The sequence below is a fragment of the Dasypus novemcinctus genome, chromosome 5 (genome assembly GCF_030445035.2).
Source record: "Dasypus novemcinctus isolate mDasNov1 chromosome 5, mDasNov1.1.hap2, whole genome shotgun sequence".
NCBI lineage: Eukaryota > Metazoa > Chordata > Mammalia > Cingulata > Dasypodidae > Dasypus > Dasypus novemcinctus.
In genome coordinates, this window is record NC_080677.1 from 139,948,548 (window position 1) to 139,972,929 (window position 24,382).

General features: G+C 38.9%; 1 protein-coding gene across 4 annotated transcripts in view; it reads right to left on the minus strand.

Annotated features, from left to right (window-relative positions):
• PTPRN2 (protein tyrosine phosphatase receptor type N2) overlaps nucleotides 1-24,382 on the minus strand; it is a 1,274,829-nt gene that overhangs the window by 71,080 nt on the left and 1,179,367 nt on the right. For all 4 annotated transcript variants that reach the window (XM_058297618.2, XM_058297617.2, XM_071215383.1 and 1 more), the window contains one exon: nucleotides 19,186-19,333. In XM_058297618.2, the coding sequence (XP_058153601.1) occupies nucleotides 19,186-19,333 (148 nt within the window). The remainder of the gene's footprint in view (nucleotides 1-19,185; nucleotides 19,334-24,382) is intronic.

The window sequence follows — 24,382 nt, forward strand, 5'->3', positions numbered from 1 at the left end:
CATAAATCATTTCACTCAAACATTTGCTATAATCTAGATCCTTCTCACGTTCCATGTGCACATGTCTAAGGAAAGTATATGGAGGAATTCTTTGCCTATAACACCATCATGCAACATGTATCACTAGGGAGAGTATTTTCTTATGCTTCCCAATTGTTATTCATATTATATAAATAAATATATATATATGTATCAATAATCTTCATATCACTAGTAGGTAAATTCCCTGATGTTGCTGATTTGTAATGTGAGTTAGGGTATTTGCAGAAGTCACTGGTTTATATTGGGACTTGAAAAGGGAATTTCTTCATCCAAGTGGACTGCCAAATATTCTCTTGGGGCTCTCCAGCTGTCTCAATTTTCTGTTAAGATTTATATTAAATCATTTCAAGTGGCTGCATGCCTTTTTTTTTTTTTTACTCTGATGATGTTGCTACATGTGGAGTGAGTCACATAATAATAGTCCAGCACATTGTTCCTAGAATGTCAAGAATCTGAGTCTTTAATGGGGGGCTGATGCACTTTGATGTGTTCAACAAAATGCTGGGTTACACCAAGAGTATCGTCCTTGATTGGTAGAAAGAAAATGGCATAAGTCACTACAAGTCCTTTCATGTGGTGCATTGATGGTTTAATATACTGCAAACACATATCCTGAAATTGTCCACAGCAATCAGTATACCAGCTGTTAATGTTGGTCTAATGATTCCAGTCAATTACACATGGAATGGCTTTATTTATTTGGACTTGTCACTGTTGAGGCAAAGTAATAAATGATTGCACCATGTTCATTCCAAGACTAAAAGAAGTCTAATAGACTTTGTTTTCTTTGCAGATCTGAGAACTATGATAAAATTTGTTTGCTCTGAAGAGGTGATTCCTCAAAAGAAAGAAGGATAGCTTATACTTCTTTTCATAGCTTCCTTTCATCAATAAGTTTGTAAGCAGGAAGGTGTTCTGATCTTAAGCCTTTTGGAAACTCTTAGCTCAAACTTTAACAAATACCAAACATTTAGAAAGATAATAGAGTTCTGTTCAGGGTCTTCTTGGGTTGTGACAATGTTGCATTTGGGAAAAACCAGAACAGGCTGAGATCATATATTCAGAAAACCCATCTATACCCAAAGATGGTCACAGGCAATAAACAATGAGACTGGTTACATTACATTGTCCAGGAATCATACTACCTTCCAATGAGAAGTCAAACAAAGAAGCCCATGTTTCATCTCTAAGCACCAAACACACCAAAAGCAGGTCTCATAGAATTGTTATGGTAACTAAAACTTTGTGGCCAGGAGGCTTGGTCTTGTACCTAGTATCTTAAATGGTTTCAACAGCATCTCTTTCATATCTCTCAAAAAGCAATCCCAAGATAGGATTGCCAACTTGCTTGGTAGGTGAACTAACAGTGTACATAGGTTATAAGGGTCTAGAGTACAACAGGATTACAATCCTCTAGGCAAAATTAGCTGCACACTAACCACATCCTTGCATGTCTGTATAGAAAAGGAATGCTCATAGCATGGTGTATGAACTGAGCAGAGTGGAAGAAAGAACGAAGCTCCAAGTGTTTTCAGATTGCTGTGACCTGGCAAAGCCTAGAAGCAGCCATTGGGATGGCATGGCGAGATATATGGAATTAGGTTACATCAATTCTGGCCTTCCTCATTACTTACTTGTTTACGCTTTTGTCAATTTAACTTGATCTAAGTTAGTTTCCTCACCTCTTAAATGAAGGGGTTAGCCTAAATGTGTTACCAGTTACAAAAGTTAGTATTCTACAAGAAAACCAAGTAAAATCAAGTAAATATGAGGCAAAAACCAAAAGATGCCTTTTAACAAAGGCATCGTGAAGACTACAGAGGAATGTCAGCACTACCAAGAACAGCAAACATCATCTAAAGTGACAAATGGGCATGTATTATTTGGAGAAAGCAACTATTTAGGTATTAATCTTATAGTCAAATCAGGGCAGATAGGTAATATCAAGATTGTCATCTTCACATGTAGAGAGCAAAATGATGAATGGAGAATAGTATGGTAATGTTTGCTTTCAGTAATTTTGTTGCACACTCCTAAGAACAATTTTGCATAATAAGAGCATAGATATCAACCAAGCAAAACCATGCCATCTGCATAACTCTACTGAGAGGTAATCAATCAACAAATCTTTGTTATGAATCTACTCTGTGCAAGGAACTGTGTTATGCAGTATGGCTTATACAAAGAAATTCACTAGGATATGATATGATATGATACAATATAAATAAGAATGTATCTGTCTCCAATGAGCTTAAACTCTAAATGCATAGGCAACTCACACACATTTGAAAAATAGATAAAATTTTGTATTTTATTGAGAACACATGCTGGCACAAAAAAAAAAAAAAAAAATCCTGGATTTCATCTTTACTGAGTGAGGAAACTGAAGATTGTTTTAGATAGAGGAGGCTGGGCTCACTTGACATAGGTGTGCAATGGACACAACCAATCCAATGTCCACAGAGAAAATGTGGAATGGGTATGGGAACGGTAGCCATGGTGGCTGCTGGGTGTGGGGAACGGGAGGAAGAGATGAGATGTGGAGGCGTTTTCGGGACGTGGAGTTGTCCTGGATAGTGCTTCACGGACAATTACGGGACATTATAGATCCCCCCAGGGCCCACTGGCTGGAACGTGAGAGAGTCTGGGCTATGATGTGGACCATTGACTATGGGGTGCAGTGATGCTCAGAGATGAACTTACCAGGTGCAATGGATGTGTCATGATGATGGGAGAGAGTGTTGCTGTGGGGGGAGTGGGGGGCGGGGGCGGTGGGGTTGAATGGGACCTCATATTTTTCATAATGTAATTTTAAAAAATAAATAAATAATTAAAAAAAAAAAAAAGATAGAGGAGGCTGGGGACATGATGCCATCTTCCAACAGAAGCTTGTGATATTTGAAGGAGACCCAAGGGTATGGACAGTAACTGGCAAATTCTTTGGAATAGTGTCTGAGAACAAGATTATTATTTCCCCTCTAGGCCTCTGCCAGCTAGGATGCTTCTGGAAAAATAAAGGAAGAAAATTTGGCAGGACACTTGCCAATTAACCTAATAGAGATTTAAACTATGATGGGGGTGGTATGGCGTAGTGTCCAAATAAACCATAAGAACAGAAAATTACATAACAAAGAAGAGGAGCAATGTTAGAAAAGATACACAGAAATGCTTGAGAAAAAGTAATAGGAAAAAAGAATCAGGAACAAAATTTCTGGTTTCTATGTACCAGCAACCAAAGTGCAAGGCATGAGTTATAAACACAGTGACCTGGACATTTTAACACAAGATGGAAATCTCATGGTATTGCTTGGCCTTTATGGGCTTGGGTTCATGACTAGAATACAGCAATGGAAGGGGTGATCTTATTGAAGGGAAAAATACTGCATGTGAAGGGGTAGGAATATAGCTCTCTAAGTCTAGGAGTTGGATGATGTAAGGAAATCCACCATGGAAGCATGGTGATAGTATCTGAGTCAAGATAAATGAGCCAGAGAGAAGGCACCTTGTTGAGTAAGTGTAGCATACCTTTTATATTCCCAGGGGCATGGTCCAGAAGACATCTAAATCCTAAACTCTCAGTTACTACTTCAACATATAATCCCTCCTACTCCTATCAGATACAAAAAGTATCACTGAAAAAATAAGATGATGCCTTTAGATCCTATGAAGTTCTATAATTTAGGTCTAAAGTACTTGAAAAGGTTATTTTCTGGACTAAGAAGTAACTTTCTTAGTCTGCTTCATTGTTTATTTTAATTTTAAGCACCAGTCTTTCCAATGCTGCTTTTCATACAGAAACAAACATTTTTTCCTGATAGTTACTGCAGAAATTTTCATGTGAGAACAAAAAAGCTATGCCAAGAAGCAGATGCCAACTGGATTGTCAAGCTCATTCACCAGCCAAGTGCTGAGCTGCTGCCCACCGTCTTTCAGGATGCATTGGATATCCTCAGTGTAGTAGTTTCCTATTGCTGCTATAACAAACTACCACAAATTTGTGGCTTACAACAACACATATTTATTATCTAACACTTCTGCATGTCAGAAATCTGAACTAGTTCTTAATGGGCTAAAAGCAATGTGACTGTAGGGCTACATTCCTTCTGGAGGCTCTAGAGTGAGCTTTTCGGCTTCCAGAGGCCACCCGTATTCTTTGGCACATGACTTCTTCCTCCGTCTTCAAAGGCAGCCACAGCAGGTTGAATTCTTCTCACGATGCATCACTCTGAAATTTTCTTCTGCCTCCTTCCTGTACGTTGAAGGGTCCTTGTGATTAAATTGGGCCCACTGGGATAGTCCAGCATAATCATCCCTAATTTAAGGTTAGTTGATCAACAACATAAATTCCACCTGCAATCTTGATTCCCTTTGCCATGATCATATATTCATAGCTTCCAGGGATTAGGAAGGGGACCTCTTTGGGGGTGGATCATTCTTCTGCCTATTACATTCAGCAAAATGGCAAAGTACAATATGTCATAGACTAGGGACCCTCTTACAAATAGCAAACATCAACTCTACAATCCTAGATTTCTATTGCCTCTTACACATCACGTGGTCATCTGGATGACACGCTCCTAATTGGATGACACCACAGTGGTGAGAGATCATGCTAATGGGAGACCATAATTAAGTGGATATCTCTGGAAACCTTATTCTGCTAAAGAGGATAACTGCTGTACAGGAAACCTGAAATCATGTGAACAATTAGAAATGGTAGAAAGAATGAGAAAAAGAACAAGAGAAAGTAGAAGAAAGAAATAGGAAGAATGGCTGAGAGATTCTTGTTTTCTAAAAAACTTTTAACCTGGAAACTTAAGCAAGTAAGTAGTGATGCTACAACATCTGAATTTCACTGATTTGAAACAAGTAGAATAAGCCAACTCATAGAGTCAGAATCTAGAATACAGGCTACCAGCAGATGGGGTAGAGATAGGGAATAGGCTGTTAAGGCTTAAAATGTACAGAGTTTCTATTTGGGAAGATAGAAAAGTTTTTGTAATGGATGGTGGTGCTGGTAGCACAACATTTTGAATGCAGTTAACAATTAATCTGAATGTGATTAAAAAGGGAATGTTATAGAGTTGAAGAATGTCAACCACTACACCATGGAGCCTAGAGTGCCTACAACTGAAAGCAGGAGGATTGCATCCAATATCCATGTGGAATCTAAACCCCCTCTTGACATAGATGTGGAATGGACTCAACCAAACCAAAGTCCACAGGAAGGAGGAATACAGTAAGGATCAGAGTGGACTTAATGATATTCTATTCATGAAGTATTGTAGTTAATAATCGAGAAAATGTGGAATTGATGTGGAAAAAGTGGCCATGGTGGCTGCTGGGTGCGGGGAATGGGAGGAAGAGAAGAGATGTGGAGGCATTCTCGGGACTTGGAGTTGTCCTGGGTGGTGCCCCAGGGACAATTGCCGGATGTTGTATGTTCTCCCATGGCCCACTGGATGGAACGTGGGAAAGCGTGGGCTATGGTGTGGAACACGGGACATGGGGTGCAGCGACGCCTGGAGATGTACTCACCAGACGCAATGGATGTGACATGATGATGGGGGAGAGTGTTATTGTGGGGGGAGTGGTGGGGTGGGGGTGGTGGGGGCGAATGGGGACCTCATTTTTTTTTTAATGTAATATCTTTTAAAAAAATGAATAAATTGAGTAGAATTTGGAAAAAAAAAAGAAATAAAGAAATAAATATAAAATGTTAAAAAAAAAAAAAAGAAGGCCTGCAAGAGTGAAATATATTTCTTATTTAAATCAATATGTTATTAAAATAAGTTTAGGACTGAAATGTATATTCCTTAATAACTAGAAAATATTTGTAAAGAATACTTATCTTTGATGGTGCATAATAAAAGATTATTCTAATGAAAAAAAAAAGGGAATGTTAGACTGTAAATATGGTGACAGAATAAAAAAAAATTTTTTAATCCATGGAACTACACTACAAAAAAGTGAGCCCTAAGTTAAACCATAGTCTTTAATTAATAGTTCAATTATGTAAATGTGCTATCATCAATTGTAACAAATGTTCCACACCAATGCAAGACGTTGGTGATGGAGTGGTATTTGGGTATCCTGTATTTTATGTATGATTGTTCTGTAAACCCACAACTTCTCTACTAATAAAGATAAAGCAAAGGACATATACAAAAGATGGAAGGGGGATATGTAATCAAGAATATATACAGAAGTGGGGCACCAACGTCTTAAGAAAAGCATCAGAAAGATTGAAGTCCATTTTGGATTGACAGTGCAAAATATATGGAAGATAACAGAAGAGATGTCTTCTTGGCTGGGCTTGGGGAAACCAAAAGATGCTATCAGGGATAAAACACCTGTCTGGTGCAGATAAAATAATTTTAACAGCTAACAAAGAGAAAAATAACTCAATTACTATTTTGCCTTCGTCATCTTTATCAAAGAGAGTGCTTTTTCAAACTAGAAAGAAAACATAGTTAATAGAAAGCTAAAACCCAAGACAGATTAATAGATGATAAGAGAAAACCATTCACTGCAAAGGTTCTGGTCTCCAGGCCCAGATGGACCCCAAGAGGGCTTTGCACCTTGTAGGTGAGCCTACCTGAGTGTGGCTGGCACACTCACGGCAGGAGCGTGGAGTGGCAGAGTGTTGCCAAGGCTCTGGTTTTCAAAAGGGGGAAATAGTAGATTCTGGAAATGAGGCAGATGAGCTTCCTATGGGTCCAGCAAAACTGCTAAACAGACCACCAAATGTATAGTATGTGGTTACTTAGAAAAGAAGGGAGAAGGATGGCTTTATTAGCAACAAGTTATGCCAGGAAGAAAAGATGGGGGGACTGTTCTAGAATAAACAAGATTAAGGAGACATTACAACCAGAATGCAATTAATGTAATTATATACCTTGACTGTATCCTGGTTTTAAAAATGCTGTAAAGGAAATAAGGGAATAATTGGGAACATCTGAATATGGACTGGATGTTAGATGATATTAGGAAATTATTGTTAATTTTTCTTAATTATAATAATACGATTGTAGTTATGTAGGAGACTATCCCCATTTTAGGAGACGCAGGCTAAAGTATTTAGATGTAATGGTGTCTGTAACTTACTTTGAAATAGTTCAGCCAATAAATAAAGTACACACATATAAATATCACAAGATATTGAGTGGCAATTGGTAAATTTAGGTGGTAGGTATATAAGTGAGAATCAAATTATTATTTCAAGTTTTGAGTGTTTTTAAAACCTTTGTAACAAAAAGTATAGGGAAAAGTCATGCCAAAAGTCATGTAAGGACTCTAGCCTGGTCGATCACAGGAATGTCTCAGAAGTAGTGTGTGTTGATTCCAGAAAGTCTTTTCAATGTTGGACAGTATTCTGTAAGGTCAAGAGGGCAAGGCAGCAAGGTCAGATTGCTTGGGTTTGAATCACGACTCTGAGAATTTCCAATCTTAAGCAAGTTACTTAACCTCCTTTAAGCTTTGGTCCTTTTATTTGCAAAATGGAAATAATAATATAAATCCCATAAGTTTGTTACAGGATTTAAATGAGATACTGCATATGAAGCATTTAGTACAGAGCGTACATGTAAATTCTCGATGAGCACCTGCCAAAATTATTAGGGTCTCATGGACAGCCCTGAACCATGCATGCTACACAACAAGGCTGGTAGGCAAAGTCTTAGCTTGTGCAACCCAGAATTAATGGATTTGTGTCAGTGCGGAGGGAGAACTCTGTATAGCAGTACCCTGTGTTTATTCTGTTGAACATATTTTTATCAATGACTTGAAGACACAAAAACATGTTTATAAAATCTGCAGATGGCAAAAAAGCTGAGAGGGGGAGGTAATTTGTTGAATCAGGAATTAGAATCTTCTTGACAGATTGGAATAACAGGCCTAAACCAACCAGTTATAGTTTACTGGAGATGAATGCAAAGTTCAAGTCTTCTGTTAAAATAAACAAATTCCATGGGGTAGGGATAAGTGGGGGTGGATGGGGAGGGGAGATCTTTGGCTTAACAATAGCCCTTATGGGAACGAGCCTGGGATTAAATGATTGCAAGCTCAATATAAGCCAACTGCTTGATGAATGGATCAAACAGTGTATGTTACCTTGTGCCATATAATTAAGAATGCCCAGCTCAAGGAAGAAACCCACCTATCGTTCTCTGCCCTTCTGGTAGATCATGACTGTTCTGGACATGTAAAAGCAGAGTATGTCCAGAAGAGGGTGGGCCCAGCTGCTGATCGGCCACCTCTAAGGTCCAGGCTCTTTACACAACATCTGAGATCCCTCCCAACTCTGTACGATTCTGTAAATAACATAGGAAAGTGAACGATGAGAAGTATAGATAACAATGCTATTGAGGCCAGACATCTTAAGAATTTATTAGTCTAGCTTCAAGAAAGAGAGTAAAGAGCATATAAAATCTGAACCCTGAGTGGTTAAATAGTGTAGAAAGTCAATGTGGCATATAACCTGACAAACCAGCCTGCCCTCTGTTCTTAGCACTAGAGGGCACCGAATAGCTCATGGAAGTTGTATGTGCCACTAAAATTTATAGACACCATTTTTAGATGATTTCTATCTTCAGAGCAATAGTCTAACAAGAATGACTGTATGCCTCTAAAAAATTGTTTTTCCCTCTTCCCTATGACTCTTAAAAAATCCATCAGTCCCAGGCAGAGCAGCTGGCCAGAACAGCTTCTGTCAGTGATAGAGCAAAGCAAAAAGCCCACCTATAATTTGCTGGGATACTTTCTTTTCGACACCAGCAAACTGACAGCTCTCCCAAGTCCTAGAGGCAGATACTCAGCTGTCTCTGAGAAGTAAAGAAGGAAGGAAAGGAAAGAGGTGAAGGAAGGGAAGGAGGGAAGGAAGAGAGGGAGGAAGAAAGAAAGAGAATGACAGCCAGCTAGTCCGGGAACGTATTTCTACATGTGAAATTTTTGGTATAAGGGAGATGCATGTTTCTTTTCATAGAGAGAAAAAAAATCCTTGCTGCATCATCAGATTTAGGAGAACTATCCATGTGCTGATTTTTTTAAAAAAATGTTGTTCTGGTAATATATATACACTCTTAAATTTATAATTGAACCACATTCAAATATATAATTCAGTGCTCTGATTACATTCACAATGTCGTGCTACTCTCACCACCATCCATCAACCCAAATAGAATCTCTGAGTATATTTCCTACCCCCCACCCCCAATCCTCTGGTAAACTTTATTCTATATTTTGATTCTATGAGTTCGTTAATTCTGATTATTTCATATCACTGATATACAATATTTGTGTATCTGGCTTATTTTTCATTCAACGTGTCTTCAAGGTTCATCCATGTTGTCACATGCATAAGGACTGCACTCCTTTTTACAGTGAATAATATTCCATTGTGTGTATATACCACATTTTGTTTATCCATAGATTGGTCAGCACTTGGGCTGCTTCCATCTTTTGACAATTGTGACAATGCCACTACGAACATTGGTGTGTGAATATCCAACGAATTTCTTGCTTTCAATTCTTTGGGGTATATAACTTATAGTCAGATCATGTGGCAATTCGATACTTAACTTTCTCAAGAACTGCAAAACTGTCTTATTCCCACCAGCAATGAATAAGTATTCCCATTTCTCCAGATCCTCTCCAACACTTGCATTTTTGTTTGTTTTAATAGTAGCTTCTCTAATGGATGTGAAATGGTATCTTATTAGGGTTTTGATTTACACTTCCCTATTATTTAATATTGAGAATCTTTTCATGTGATTGTTGGAATTTGTTTATCTTCTTTGGAGAAACATATGTGCAAAGATTTTGCCCACTTTTTAATAGGGTTGCTTTATTTTTGTCATTGAGTTGGTTTCCAAATATTTTCTCCCATTGTGTAGGTTGTCATTTTACTTTCATGATTAAAGTTCTTTGGGGCACAAAACCTTTTCATTTTCATGAGGTCTCATTGATTTATTTTTTCTTTTGTTGCTTGTACTCTGGGTATAAAGTTTTAGAAACCATTCCCTGCCACAAGGTCCTGAAGATGCTTCCCTGTTTTCTTCCAGGTATTTGATGGTTCTTGCTCTTCTCTTTGGGCCTTTGATTCATTCTGAGTTGGTTTTTATATAAGATGGGAGGTAGGGGTCCTCCTTTTTTTTTTTTTTTTTGCAAACGGGGATCCAGTTTTCCTAGCACCATTTGTTGAAGAAACTATTCTTTCCCAATAGCATGGTCTTTGCCTTCTGGTCAAAATCAGTTGATCAAAAATGTGAAGGTTGATATCTGAGCTCTCAGTTCTAGTCCATTGGTCTATATCTCTGTCCTTGTGCCAGTACCATGCTGTTTTAATTACTATGGCTTTGTAATAGGTTTTAAGATCAGGAAGTATGAGTCTTCCAGCTGTGTTGTTCTTACCCTTCCATATAAATTTGATGACTGGTTTTTCCATTTCTACAAAGAAGGTTGTTGGAATTTTATTGGGATTGCATTGAATCTGTAAATTGCTTTGGGTAGAATTGACATCTTAGCAATACTTAGTCTTGCGATCTATGAACATGGAATGTCCTTCCATTTATTTAGGTTTTCTTTGATTTCTTTTGGCAATGTTTTATAATTTTCTGTATATGAGTCCTTTGCATCCTAAGTTGGATTTACTCCTAGATATTTCTTTTAGTTGCTATTGTAAATGCAATTTTCTTTCTAGATTTCATCTTCCAATTGTTCATTACCAGTGTTTAGAAACCTACCGATATTTAAGTGTTAATGTTGTCCCTTACCACTTTGCTGAATTCATTTACTAGCACTAGGAGATTTGTTGTGTGGTTTTTTTAGGATTTTCTGTATCATCCACAAATAGGGAAAGTTTTACTTCCTACTTTTCAATTTGTATGCATTTTATTTTTTTTCCTTGCCTAATTGGTCTGCCTAGAGCTTACAGTATAATGGTGAGTGACAGTGGTGATAATGGGCATCCTTGTCTTGTGCTTGATCTTAAAGACAAAGTTTTCAGTCTCTCACCATTATGTATGAAGTTAGCCATGGAGTTTTCATATATACCTTTTATCATGTTCAGGAAGTTTCCATCTATTCCCAGTTTTTGATGTGGTTGTTTTTTTTTTTTTATAGATTTTTAAAAAAATTTCTCTCCCCTTCCTCACCTCCCCCGCATTGTCTGCTCTCTTGTATCCATTCGCTGTGCGTTCTTCTGTGTCTGCTTGCATTCTTGGAGGCACCGGGAATCTGTGTCTCTTTTTTTGTTGCATCATCTTGCTGTGTCAGCTCTCTGTATGTGCGGCACCACTCCTGGAGGGACTGTGCTTTTTTCGCCTGGGGCAGCTTTCCTTGCAGGGCACATCCTTGCGCATGGGGCTCCCCTACACGGGGGACACCCCTGCGTGGCATGGCACTCCTTGCGTGTGGCAGCGCTGTGCGTGGGCCAGCTCACCACAAGGGCCAGGAGGCCCTGGGTTTGAACCCTGGACCTCCTATATGGTAGGCAGATGCTCTGTCAGTTGCGCAACATCCGCTTCCCTCTGTATTTTTATCAAGAAAGGGTGCTGGATTTTGTCAAAGGCCTTTTCTGTATCAATTAAGATGACCGTGTGATTTTTTTTTCCTTCATTCCACTAATGTAGTGTATCATGTTAATTGATTTTCTTAAGTTGAACCAACCTTGCATACCAGAGATAAATCCCATTTGATCATAGTGTATAATTCTTTTCACATGCTGTTGGATTCTATTTGCTAGTATTTTTTTAATGACTTTTACCATCTATATTCATTGGTCTGTAACTTTCTTTTCTTGGTATGAATGTGATATTGGCATTGTAAAATGAATTAGGGAGTGTTCCCTCCTCTTCAATTTTTTGAAAGACTATGAGCAGGACTGGTATTAATTCTGCTTGGAACATTTGGTAAAATTCCCCTGTGAAGCCATGTGATCTTGGGTTTATCTTTGTTGGGAGGCTTTTTATTATACCTTCAATCTCTTTACTAGTTTTTGGTTTGAGTTCTTCTATTTTTTCTTGAGTCAGAGTAGGTAGTTTAAGTATTTCCACAAACTTGTCCATTTCACAGGTTACTAATATGCTGTAATACAGTCATTCATAGTATCCTCTAATAGTGCTTTTCATTTCAGTGGTGTCAATAATAATGTTCTCCTTTTCATTCCTGATTTTACTTGTTTCCTCTTTCTCTTTTTCAGTTTAGCTAAAAGTTTGTTAATTTTATTGATCTTTTCAAAGAGCCAACTTTTGGTTTTGTTGATTCTATTGTGCTTTTTTCTATTTCATTTATATCTAGTCTAATCTTTTTTATTTCCTTTCTTCTGCTTGCTTTGGGTTTAGTTTGCCATTCTTTTTTTCAAGTTTCTAGGTTTGGTCTCTGACATGAAGTCTTTCTTCTTTGTTAATGTAAGCATTTAGATCTATAAATTTCCCTCTCATACTGCCTTTGCTCCATCCCATAAGTTTTGGTATGTTGTATTTTCATTTTCCTCAAGATTTTTCCTAATTTTACTTCTGATTTTTTTTTTTTTTTGGTCCTTTGGTTGTTTGAGTATGCTGTTTAAATTCCACATATTTGTGAATTTTCCATTTCTCTCTCTGTTATTGATTTTTAGATTCACTCTGTTGTAGATGGAGAATATACATTACTATATTTTGATATTTTTAATTTATTGAGACTTGTTTTATGATCTAACATATGGCCTATCTTTGAGAATAATCCATTTGCATTTGAGAAGAATGTGTATTCTGTTGTTGTCGAGTGAAGTATTTTATATGTGCCTGTTAGATGTAGTTGGTTTAGATATTGTTCAAGTCTTATGTTTCCTTATTGAACTACTGTCTCAATCTTCTATCCATTATTGAAAGTGGTATATAAAAGTCTTCTATAATTATTATAGGACCATCAGATTTTCCCTCAACTGTGTCAGTGTTTGCTTTCTTTGGGAGCTCTGCTCTTAGATGCATATATGTTTTTAATTGTTACATCTTGTTGAATTGGCCCTTTATTAGTATATAATAACAGTTTTTGTCTCTCATAACTGTTTTTGAGTTAAAGTCTATTTTATCTGATATTGCTATAGCTACTCCAACTCTTTATTATTACTTACATGGAATTATTTTTGCATCTGTTCACTTTCAACCTACTTGTGTATCTCTTTTGGACAGCTTATAGTGGGGATCATGCTTTTTTTATCCATTCTGACAAACTCTGCCTTTTGACTGGAGAGTTTAACCCACTTACATTTAAAGTCACTCTGCTAATGTAGAACTTTCTTTTGACATTTTTTTATTTAGTCTTTGTAAGTCTTATACCTTTACTGCTTCTCAATTCTTCCAGTAATGCCTGTTTTCATATATATTTCAATTTTTTGTATTGTACCATATTGAGTATCTTCTCATTTCTATCTGGAAACATTTTTCATTTTTCATATTTTCCTTGTGGTTATTATAGGGTTAAAATTTAAAATCCTAAATATATAACAATCATATTTGATTTGATATCAACTTGTCTTCAGTAGCATACATATATACTATTCCTATCCTCCTCTGTACCCCCACCTTTTCTTATATTTATTACAAATTCTATCTTTGTACATTGTATGTCCAAAACCATAGAGTTTTCATTAGTTTTTTATGCATTTGCATTTCAGCACCTGTACAGTGTTAAGAAGTGGAGTTATGTACCAAAATATACAATACCCAGTATTGGCATTTATAATTACCCAAATGGCTACCTTTCTTTACTAGAGGTCTTTATTTCTTTATGCCACTTTGAAAAACTGTCTAGTTTCCTTTCCTTACAGTCTGAAGAAGTCCTTTTAGCCTTGCTTGTAGGGTAGGTCTAGTGGTGATGAACTCCCTCAGATTTTATGTTGGACTGTTTACCTCCCCATTTTTGAAAGGAAGTCTTGCCAGATATAAAATTCTTGGTTGGCAATTGTTTTCTTTCAGCACTTTAAATATCTCAATTCACTACCTTCTTGCCTCCATAGTTTTGATGAGAAATCAGCACTTCATGTAACTGGAACTCCCTTGTACATAACATGTTGCTTTTCCCTTGCAACATTCTGAACTCTCTCCTTTTCATTTTTATTCAAGACCTAGATCAATAACTGATATGCTTATTTTTCTTCAAGTTTATCCTGTTTGGTGTTCTCTGGGCTACTAGGATATGCACATTTACATCTTTTACTGAGTTTGGGAATTTTTCTGTCATTAATTCTTTTAATATTCCTTCTGCCTCTTTCTCTCTTCTCATTCTGGGACTCAAATAATGCATATATTGGTATACTTGAAGGTGTTCCAGGGGTCTCTTAGGTTCTTCACACTTTTTATATTTCTTTTTTCTTTCTGCTCATCAGCTTGACTCATTTCACTTTCTCATCTTTGAGTTCACGGATTCTTTATTCTGTTCCAATCTGCTGTCAAAACCCTCCTGGGAATCTTCATTTCATTTATTGTGGTCATCAACTCCAGTAGTTCTGTGTGGTTCTCTTTTAAAAATTTCTCTTTATTGAAATTATCATATTGTTAATTCATTGTTTTCTTGATATCCTTTAGCACTTTGTATTTCTTTCATCTTCTTGAGTATATTGAGAATCCTTTTTTAAAAGGCTTTGTTATGTCCACAGTCTGGTCTTCTTTGTTGATTTTTTTCCTGGATTTTTATACCCTTCCTTTGGATGAACCATAATTTCCTGTTTCTTTGTTTGTCTCTTGTTATCTTTTTTGTACACTGTACACTTTTATATTTCAAAATATCTCTAGGATTTTCTCCTGAGATGTCTTTTTCTTTAGTTTGTAACCAGCTGGTGATATGATGAGATTTTCTTGAGTGTCAGGAGCCACTTAAACACACTATACCAAAACAAGGCACACCTTTCACCATATTTCAATTCTGGCATTCCTTTTGCCGGTGCGCTCTGTTGTAGTTCAGCCATCCTATGAGGAGGGTAAGCCCAAGGTAAATGCAAAGTACAGAGTTTCCCCTGTCTTTTCTGGGCCTGTGTCTTGTGCTTGCTAGTAGTCTTAGGAGCGCCCCTGTTTACAGGCATTTGAGTTTCCCCTCTACTTCCCCTGAAACAGAGCTTTTCCTTCTTCTGGGGGTTCCACTGCACGTCTTTAAAGCAGGTAAGCCTTTGCTCCAGACTCAATAGCTTCTTGTAGTGCTTTGTTGTCTCAAGCTGCTTTTGTGTAAAGGACAAATTCTGGGAGGGGAGCATGCTGGAGAGGAGTTTCCCAGGTCAGTCTTTTCCAGCTGGAACAAGGCCAGGGACCCACAAGGGAGCATCAGCTGGCCCAATACTTCCCTAGGGAGGGTATGAGGGGGGTACTCCAAAGCTGGGTTTTCTTGATTTGGCCCCTGCCCAGAAAATATAGCTCTTTAACTGTTTTCCACAACTCTAAGGAAGTGTACCCTCTTTCTATATCCTCCATTACCTTTGTCCAAGGTGGTTTGGAACAAAGAGTGCCATCAGAGCCAGCTCCCAAGATCCCAGGTAATTTAATCAAAAGGAGTGATCAGTGATTAGTGTGCTCTCTCCCCCAGCTCCCCCCACCCCATTTTGGGGAACTGGATTTTTATGTCCCTTTCTGGCACCAGCGAGCTATTTGAGGGGCTGGACTCCACTGCTGCCAGCTGCCAGAGTGATGGCTATGTGACCGTAACAGTAGGGTGGAGAGGGCATTTTACTGCTATTTACCATAATTTACCAGGTTCTTCCTCCTGCTCTTCATAGATACTGTACAGTGTTATACTGTACTCCGGAGTTTCAAAATAGTTGATTCAGACAATTCCTGCCTATTAATAGGAGGGATTGGTTCCTGGAACTTCCTATTCTACCATCTTCCCACAACTGATTCTTAAATACAAATCAGAGGATAGTTTTTGATCACTCAGATGTAACTAAAGCAGAATATTCCTCTGAGGGAATTCTCCTTACAGTTTTAAAATAATTTGAGCCAAATGTTTATTAGGAAAGGAGTTATTTTCTGTATATTTTAGGGAAAGCTGTGCTCAGACAAAGTAATGCAGTTCTCAGTATGAATTTCAAGTATTCATTTCTTGAAATGAATTAGCTTGAAATTTATGTTTACTTTCTCACAAAAAAATTCAGGCTAGTTCATAAAAACTTGTGAGGGCCGCCTCCCATCTAGTATACAAAGAACATGCATTGGCATACTGGCATGTGAGGGCTGGGTTTACATCCCAATGACCTTATCTGCCATATCAGGGGAAATAATTCCTTGTGACAATTGGAGGTAACATAAATGTGAGGCCCAAGGTTGAAGCCTTGCATGTGCTCTGCTCAGTAAATTGTGGTGGTTCTTATTTAATCTGCAATGCAGCTGAAGCAAGGCACCATCATAGTTAAGCTGACTTCTGGGAATAGGGGATCCAGATTTGGCTTTCGTCTTCATCTGACCACATCTACAAGGCCAGTCAGGAGGTGGGGTGGGGGCAATGCCAACAGCTCTGCCTTTGGTTGTCAATCTCCTAAAAATTCAAAATATGGGAACACTACATTGTGTGTATTTCTCCTCTCTTTATGTATTTGGGTCTTCTGCTTTCCACTCTCTTTGGTTTTTTAAATTTTGTTTGTTTTGTTTTGTTTTTGGAGGTACTGGAGATTGAACCCGGGAACCTGCACATGTGAAGCAGGTGCTCAACCACTGAGCTAGACCCACTGCCCTCTCTTTGGTTTTGTTACTCTTTAAGTATTTAGTTCCTGTGTCTATTTCTCCCTTTATTACAATACAGAATCAAGTTTTTTTGTTGCTTAAGATAGAACATCAAACTAGCATCATATTCCTGTTCTTAATTTAAAAAGCAGATGAGTAGAATATTGCATAATTTTTTGGGCACAAAAAACTTAAAAGGCAAATTATGTTCCTTAAACTTCTGAGATAATATGACTAGTCCTAGCACAATGACAGTCAATCATGTAATATATGCATTTCCCTTCTCCTTTGAAAGATAATTAGGATGTAAATAGTATCTCTAGGTTGTAAGGGACCTCAAAGTCGACAGCCCTACCACCTTTCAATTTCCTCTGCAACTTGCTAGCTATTGTCTTCCAGTCTTAGCTGGAACAGCTCCAGTACCAGAAGTAGAAAGAACATTTCAGACAGGAATCAACTGAGCAAAGCTATAAAGAAAGGTGGGAAGGAGCAGAGTTTGTGGAAGGTGTCCTCCTGGGTTACATGGAAAGAAAGAGGCTGGGAAGTCATAGGACATCCAGTTGGATAACTTGGGGGATTTGGCTTCAGGAGCATCTTGAAAGTCAGAAACCATTTTAGAGGAATAACATGATAATTGCTATTTTAGAAAGGTAAGTTGGACAGCAGCCTGCAGGTGTTCAAAGGGGAGATACCAGAGTCAGGAAGAGCAAGGAAGCCTGAGGAGATGAGGGTCTGGACCAGGGTGGTGGAAATGAGAAGAAGCCAAGGGTAAACCTAAGGTACCTTTCAAATAGAGAAATGACAGACGTGGTGAAAAGGCTGTTTAAGGACAGCTCCAACGTTTCCAGCCTGAAACACTAAAAGAATGATACTATTACTGCCAAAGTTGTGGAAACTGGTGAGGAGGAAAGTCTGAATCGCACTTATGGTTTTTATCAGGAACACTTGGCTACCTGTTTCTAATACATCAACGTAAGCTTTCAGAGACCTAGAATCACTGGGAGGCCCACACTGTTCAACATTTTAGAGCTCCATCCCAGAGCCAGTTCTACTCCATAAAGAGGATAATAGCCAGACAAAATGAAGCAGGGATTTAAGAAGGAGAGGAGGTAATTATCCCTACTGGAGTTTGGCAAGACCAACCAGAGTTTATGCAATGCCATTTCCCCCCTAGTATTCTGCCTAGAAAGGAATGCAGGTGGAAATCTGATGATAATATTTTCTTTTAAAAGTTAAGAAGGCTAGCAGTGTGGAGATGGGAGTAGGTGATATAAGATTGTTCAAAGTAGACTCATTTATCCACGAATACACTTTTATCTAGCACTATCTTCCCTAACCGATGTTCACCTCTAACCACAAAGTTGTTTCATTACAGGACAGTTAAGAATCCCAGGTTCTGTATATATTTACTCCTAAAGCACTGAGAAAAGAGGTTTGTGGAGAGGAGATAGTCAAATTACAGTCTCTTTCTAACTTTCAGCCTCAGTGACAAATAGATTACCTTCCTCGTCGTCCTTCCCTCTGGCTCTAATACAGTCAGTGCCTGAGTGAGCTGATCAAACAGAGGAATTTCAAAGCATTCCCAGGGCCCTGGACCTCCTGTGACAGGGAGCATCAGCACTGCCTGCTACAGGTGTGGTTCCTGCGTCTCAGCTGGAAGACAGAATATTGGCCATTTCTAAGTTCTTTGCACATGAATCACCTGGTTTCCATGGCAGAACTCAAAAGGCCACCATGGCCCCCAGGGTGCAAAGAAGGGAAACCATTGTCATGTTTCTGTCACGTTTTGGGTTATCATTGGTGGGGAGGGGGATTTTCTCAGAGGAAAAGGCTTTGCATTTTAACATTTACCATAAAAGACCTACTAGCCTAGGTAAACGACTCGATGCATAAGAGACATTCAATACATGCTTACTGAATGCCTCTTTACCCCAAATCAATGAGCTATTTAAGACTAGTTTGAAGCCTCACCCTCCTCCCTCTCACCACTCAAACTAAATGCTGTTTGAAGAGAGTGACCATGGCTTGTTCATCTTTACATCCCAAAGTCTATCAACAGTCCCTGGCACATAGTAGGTACTTAATAAAAATCTGCCAGTGGGGTTATTGGTTGATTTGCTTTTCATATAAGTGTAAAACTTATCAATCATGACTTTCCTGGTTTTCAGAGCTCTTTAGGAAAGAATACCCTCAGAACTCAAAGAAGTGAAAGGCTTGTTTTGAAAACTGATGAAATTATAAGAAAAAAAATTTATACTCAGAAGCATGATTTGGATTTTACGAAGGTCTATAATTTCTCAGGTTCCTCTCCTAAGCAAAAGAAAAGTCTAGCTTTTACATTTTTTGACCTACGAATATGGATCAAATTCCTGCCCTGTAAGCAACCACCCTCCTCCCCTTGCCCAGTGGAAACCTCGCGAGAACAAAAGTCCTCGTTCCTGTGGGAGGTGATACGCACACGTCAGCACCGCCAGCGAGCGGTTCTTCTGCATGTTCTCCTCCCTCTGGGCCACGAGGGAGCTGTTGGGCTCCGCCTGGTAGGCACACAGCGCCTCCCACTCTTTCTCCAGCCGATTCTTGTTCTTCAAGTGGTCTTCCATGTAGGACTGAAATGTAAAACGCAGAAGTCAGGAAGTGTCACCTGGGACAGCATGATGTCCCGGGGCATGACGAGGAAACTAGCAATCAGCTGACAGAGGGTGGAGCCTTCTTGCCAAATCTAGCAAGAAGAACATTAATAGCCAAACGTATGAAACGCAGCAAATGCTTTTCATGTATATGCTCAAAGGTGCGTCTGATGGGCCTACTACGGTTGCTAAGTATGGGCATTAAAAACAAAGGATGATGTCAACTCTCCAGGTATTTATCAACTGATTGGGGAGAAAAGGCATACCACATCTGATTAACTGGTGTAGAAGACTGGTGTTCAGCTAGAGAATAAATGAACATGGATGGAAGGAGTCAGGGAGATTTACTGCAGAGACTACTTGAACCACACTGGAGGAAGAGAAGGATTTGCACAGGATGAAAGGGGAACAGGCCTGGAGATAGGTGTGCCTGGCTGGAATGGTGGGTCTGTGCTGACGAGCAATTGAAGCAGTGTGGAAAGGGGAACTGGGCAAGTGCGGATGCTTTGACTGTCTGGCCGAAACGTCTGGACTTAATGCGGAGTCATGGGAGATTTACGAGCAAGGGTCTGTAGATTGCACATCTGGCATTTGAAAACATATACGTGTGAACATTGCTCTATCAAAGAAAGACTAAAAACAAGCTAAAACTATGTTATACAGGAAGGAAAAAGAAGCTATAGACAGGTTAAAAAAAAGGCTCAGTAAAAAACGATTACTAAATCCTGACAAGGGGAAGGATCTCATTAAATAATACTGTGCTTTAACTGAGCAGAGTCTAAGAGACAGATAAAGTAGATACAACCCCAGGTATTGGTTCTTCTGAGGGATAAAGAGACCCACGGGTTCTATGGTCATGGCAGATGGAGTTCACTGCCATGCCAGTTGGCCCTTCTTTGGAGCTGGTGTTTCTACATGATGGAATTGAACTCGGAGGGGATCTCTTCCCACAAGACTTGCATGCTACTTTATTGGAATTGTAGTTGGTGCTGGGGTTTAAGCTATATTTAGGGGATTTGAATCTCTGGACTGATAATAAGACACCCAGGCCCAGAGCCTCAACAGACTTCAGCTCCTACACTTTGATTTATTGGACTGACCCCACTCAGCTAACATGGAGTTGAAGAAGGTCAACCACCACACCATGGAGCCTAGAGTGTCTACAACTGAAAGCAGGAGGAATGCATCCAGTATCCATGTGGAATCTAAGCCCCCACTTGACATAGATGTGCAATGGACACAACCAATCCAATGTCCACAGAGAAAATGTGGAATGGGTGTGGGAAGGGTAGCCATGGTGGCTGCTGGGTTTGGGGAATGGGAGGAGGAGATGAGATGTGGAAGTGTTTTCGGGACGTGGAGTTGTCCTGGGTGGTGCTTCACGGACAATTACAGGACATTGTAGATCCCCCCAGGGCCCACTGGATGGAACGGGGGAGAGTGTGGGCTATGATGTGGACCATTGACTATGGGGTGCAGTGATGTTCAGAGATGTATTTACTGGGTGCAATGGATGTCTCGCAATGGTGGGAGAGAGTGTTGCTGTGGGGGGAGTGGGGGGTGGGGGCGGTGGGGTTGATTGGGACCTCGTATTTTTTGAATGTAATTCGTAAAAATAAATAATTTTAAATAAATAAATAAATAAATAAATAAATAAATAAATAAATAATACTGTGCTTTAAATTTTTTTCCTTTTCCTTTTTCTTTATAAGAGAGCCATTAGTTACTAACCAATACTATGCTGCAATAATTACTCGAAAGTATTTCATGGAAAAAATATATAACATACGTTTGAAAACTATTTTATACTTACAATCAGAATAATGCCAACCGGTTAAACCAAAGTCTTCAGATAGAAATGGAAATTTCACCCTGCCTGTGAACCTCCAGCATGGGTGCCCAAGTGTTCTGTTAGTCATTCCATGGGGAAAATGTGAGACTGACAGCAATACCTTCTGCTTTACTAACAGCCATGGCTTGGCTTGTTACCCTTTCCAATGTTGCACTTATTATTTAATCAAGGTATAGCATTTCTTCAGATATTTGCTAATGAAGGCACGTTGAAAATGGGACATGCAATCCCAGCCCAAATATATACGGCAACACAGATATGAGGCAGAGGTTTGGGAATCTGTCTTCTACTCAGATGAAAATAATGGTTATTATACATATCATATATTTTAATTAAATTGCCAGGCCACTCAATCCAATCTCTTAGTGGGGTTTCCCTTGTTCCCATTTCTGTTTGCACACAAGTCATTCTTATAATTAGCAGATTTTTCTGAAATTTAAGATACTCAGCTGCAAAATGTTAAACAGCTAGCAGCCTTTAAAAAAAAAAAGGCAGGGAACCCACTAGTTTGACTCTCGGCTCCTCGTATCTTAATTTTTCTGGACATTTGCCTGTCAGCATTGATTATCAGAGGTGGAAGAGGAAATGAAGGCCTTCCACAAAGACAACCATGCCTGCCAGCATGATCTACTTTTTTCTTATTGATCTGTTCAGTAGAGAAACAGTCATGATTTTAAGGAAAAGCATTTCAAAGTCAGACACTACAATGTATATCAAGTGTTCACACCCTTTGCACTTTTTCTACTTTTAACTCCTTCGTCCACTCCCCAGTCCCTGCCTCCATGACAACTGCCCTCAGATTTATTCAAAGGTCACTGGGTTGTTCTGGCTCTTTGGCCACCTTCTGCTCATTAGTATCTACTCCACAGGATACGCTGAGAAAGGGGAACAGAAAGGAGAGGCCGTGTGTCTTGCACAAGTTCAGGGGTGCCCTGGAGTCCTACAACCCAGCAAAGGAAGGGGAACTCAAAACAGAATTGAATTGCTTTGTATTATTCATTCAACAAATACTGAGTACCTTCCATACATCGGGGTCTGATTCACAGCCAGGTATACCATCTCTGTGTGTTGGACCAATGGATGCAAAGCCCTGGGCTCTGGGTGGGCACGTGGGGAAGATGATATGCCTTCAAGGATGCACATGGCTCAGCTGCTCAGGCATCCCCCGCAAATCTGTGTGGAGAGCGTCCTGGGGGTGCGGGTAGGCAGAAAAGCAATGTGCCACCGGCTGTGACTCGACGCCAGGACCTCTCCAGCCTCTGCTAGAGCCACTCAGCACAACTAGTAGATAGATTTTCACACAGATGATTGAGAAGCTGCGGCCATAAAGGGTACGTCCATAGAATTAAGTCTTTTTTTTTCCATAACATAGCCTTAAATCTCAGAACCACATTCATATTAATAACAGAAGCTCACAGCTGCTCTAAACTTACTGAGTCCAAGGAAATGAATTTTGTTGACTCATGCCAACCCCTGAACATCACCACGTCTAGCCAGGCGGACTCTGGGATTACTTCACATTTGGAAGAATCATCCCGATATACATTTCTTGATTTAAGAAAAAGTCAAAATTCAAAGGGCTCCATCTAGGGAATGTAAACCACAAATGGCTTTCTTTTGAAACAATCACTGTGGAATATAATAAAACGTGATATTACACCAACATTATCCTAATAAGGAAAGTGGTTTTGCATAGATCATACTTAAGTTTTGTGAAAATACTAACAGGCTTATCTAGACCAAAATATGGTGTGTGAGGGGGGCACTGTGAGGTGGGGGTAATTCTGACTGTGCACAGTTTCTGTAGTTATTTGTTAAACTGCAGCCTTATAAATAGATATAAAGTTGTTCCCTGGCAAAATGATTTTTGGTCCTAGCTCTTCTTTGGAAAACACTCTTTTCACAATATCCATCATGAACCAATGAACATTGTTCAATAAAACATGACTGATTCTAAAACGATGAACCTTGGCAGGCTTAGTCTAATTGCAAATATCGTCTGCAAAAGGGGTATTGGATATTATCTTAATTCCTGTAAACTGCAGCTGTTTAAAATTTCACATTTCTCTTAACTATGGGAAGTGAACTCACGCTGCAAGCTCACTTGAATTTCTACATTTATTGCAAAAAATACAAACTGAGTAACCAGTTTAACTTGGGTGGTAGAAGGGAGGAAAGAAGAGGTAGATATTGACATTTTTTTCTTTACTGAGACTTAAGTAATCTAAAGTTATACTCTGTTATATTAAAATTGAGATACATTTTTCATTCTTTCAGCACACAGAGTTCCAGTAGCTTTGTGTTTGTGCTGTTTCGCTGGTCTCAATATGATCTGTTCTGTATTTTTCTATTAATATTTTTATGAAATATAGTTTATTATATTAACCTGATTTAATTTCCTCCATCCACATTTTAATAGTCTTTCCTCTTTCATGGTTTGTGGATTAAGATAATTTGCATCTGATGGAAGAGTGTATCTTTTCATGCCGCCTGTGAGGGATACCAAGCCTTGGTGGTAAAATATATTTTAAACAATGAAAACAAAAGCCAAAAGTACCACAATAATTTAATACTTTTCAAGACTGTGAGAAATGTAAATTATCACAGGCATGGGCAATCCACCTTAGGCACAGCTATCTTCTGGAATAATTAGGGAAACTGACATGTAATTTTAAAAAATATTTAGGTTCTTCCTCCTATAATGGGCATTTTGCTTTGGGTGTTTTAAGCCTCAACACTGAAATGCTTTTATTTTATGTGTGTATGTGTGAGGGACTGTGAGGGTGACGGTAGGAGGGCTTGGTTTGCTGACAAAAACAGTAGCTTTCTTAAGACTTGATAACACATGTAGAAAAGAGCAGAACATGACAACAAGCAGAGGGAAAACAAAAGGCACACAGAATCTCACTCTACAGAGATAACATGGGAGCCTTTTCTAAAACTCTCCCATTCTGGACACACATGCATTTTTCCTTTTCTTACAGCGCTGATTACCATTAGACTAGCTCTACAGCATTGATACTATAGAATTTTTTTAAGTTGAAATGATCTTGAGATGAGGCTTGCATCTTATATATGGGGAATAAACCATTTTCTCCAAAGCACCCAGCAGCCAGAGGCCTAGCCGGAGCTTCATGAGACTGATTTTGACATACTCTCTATGGCCCCCACATGAT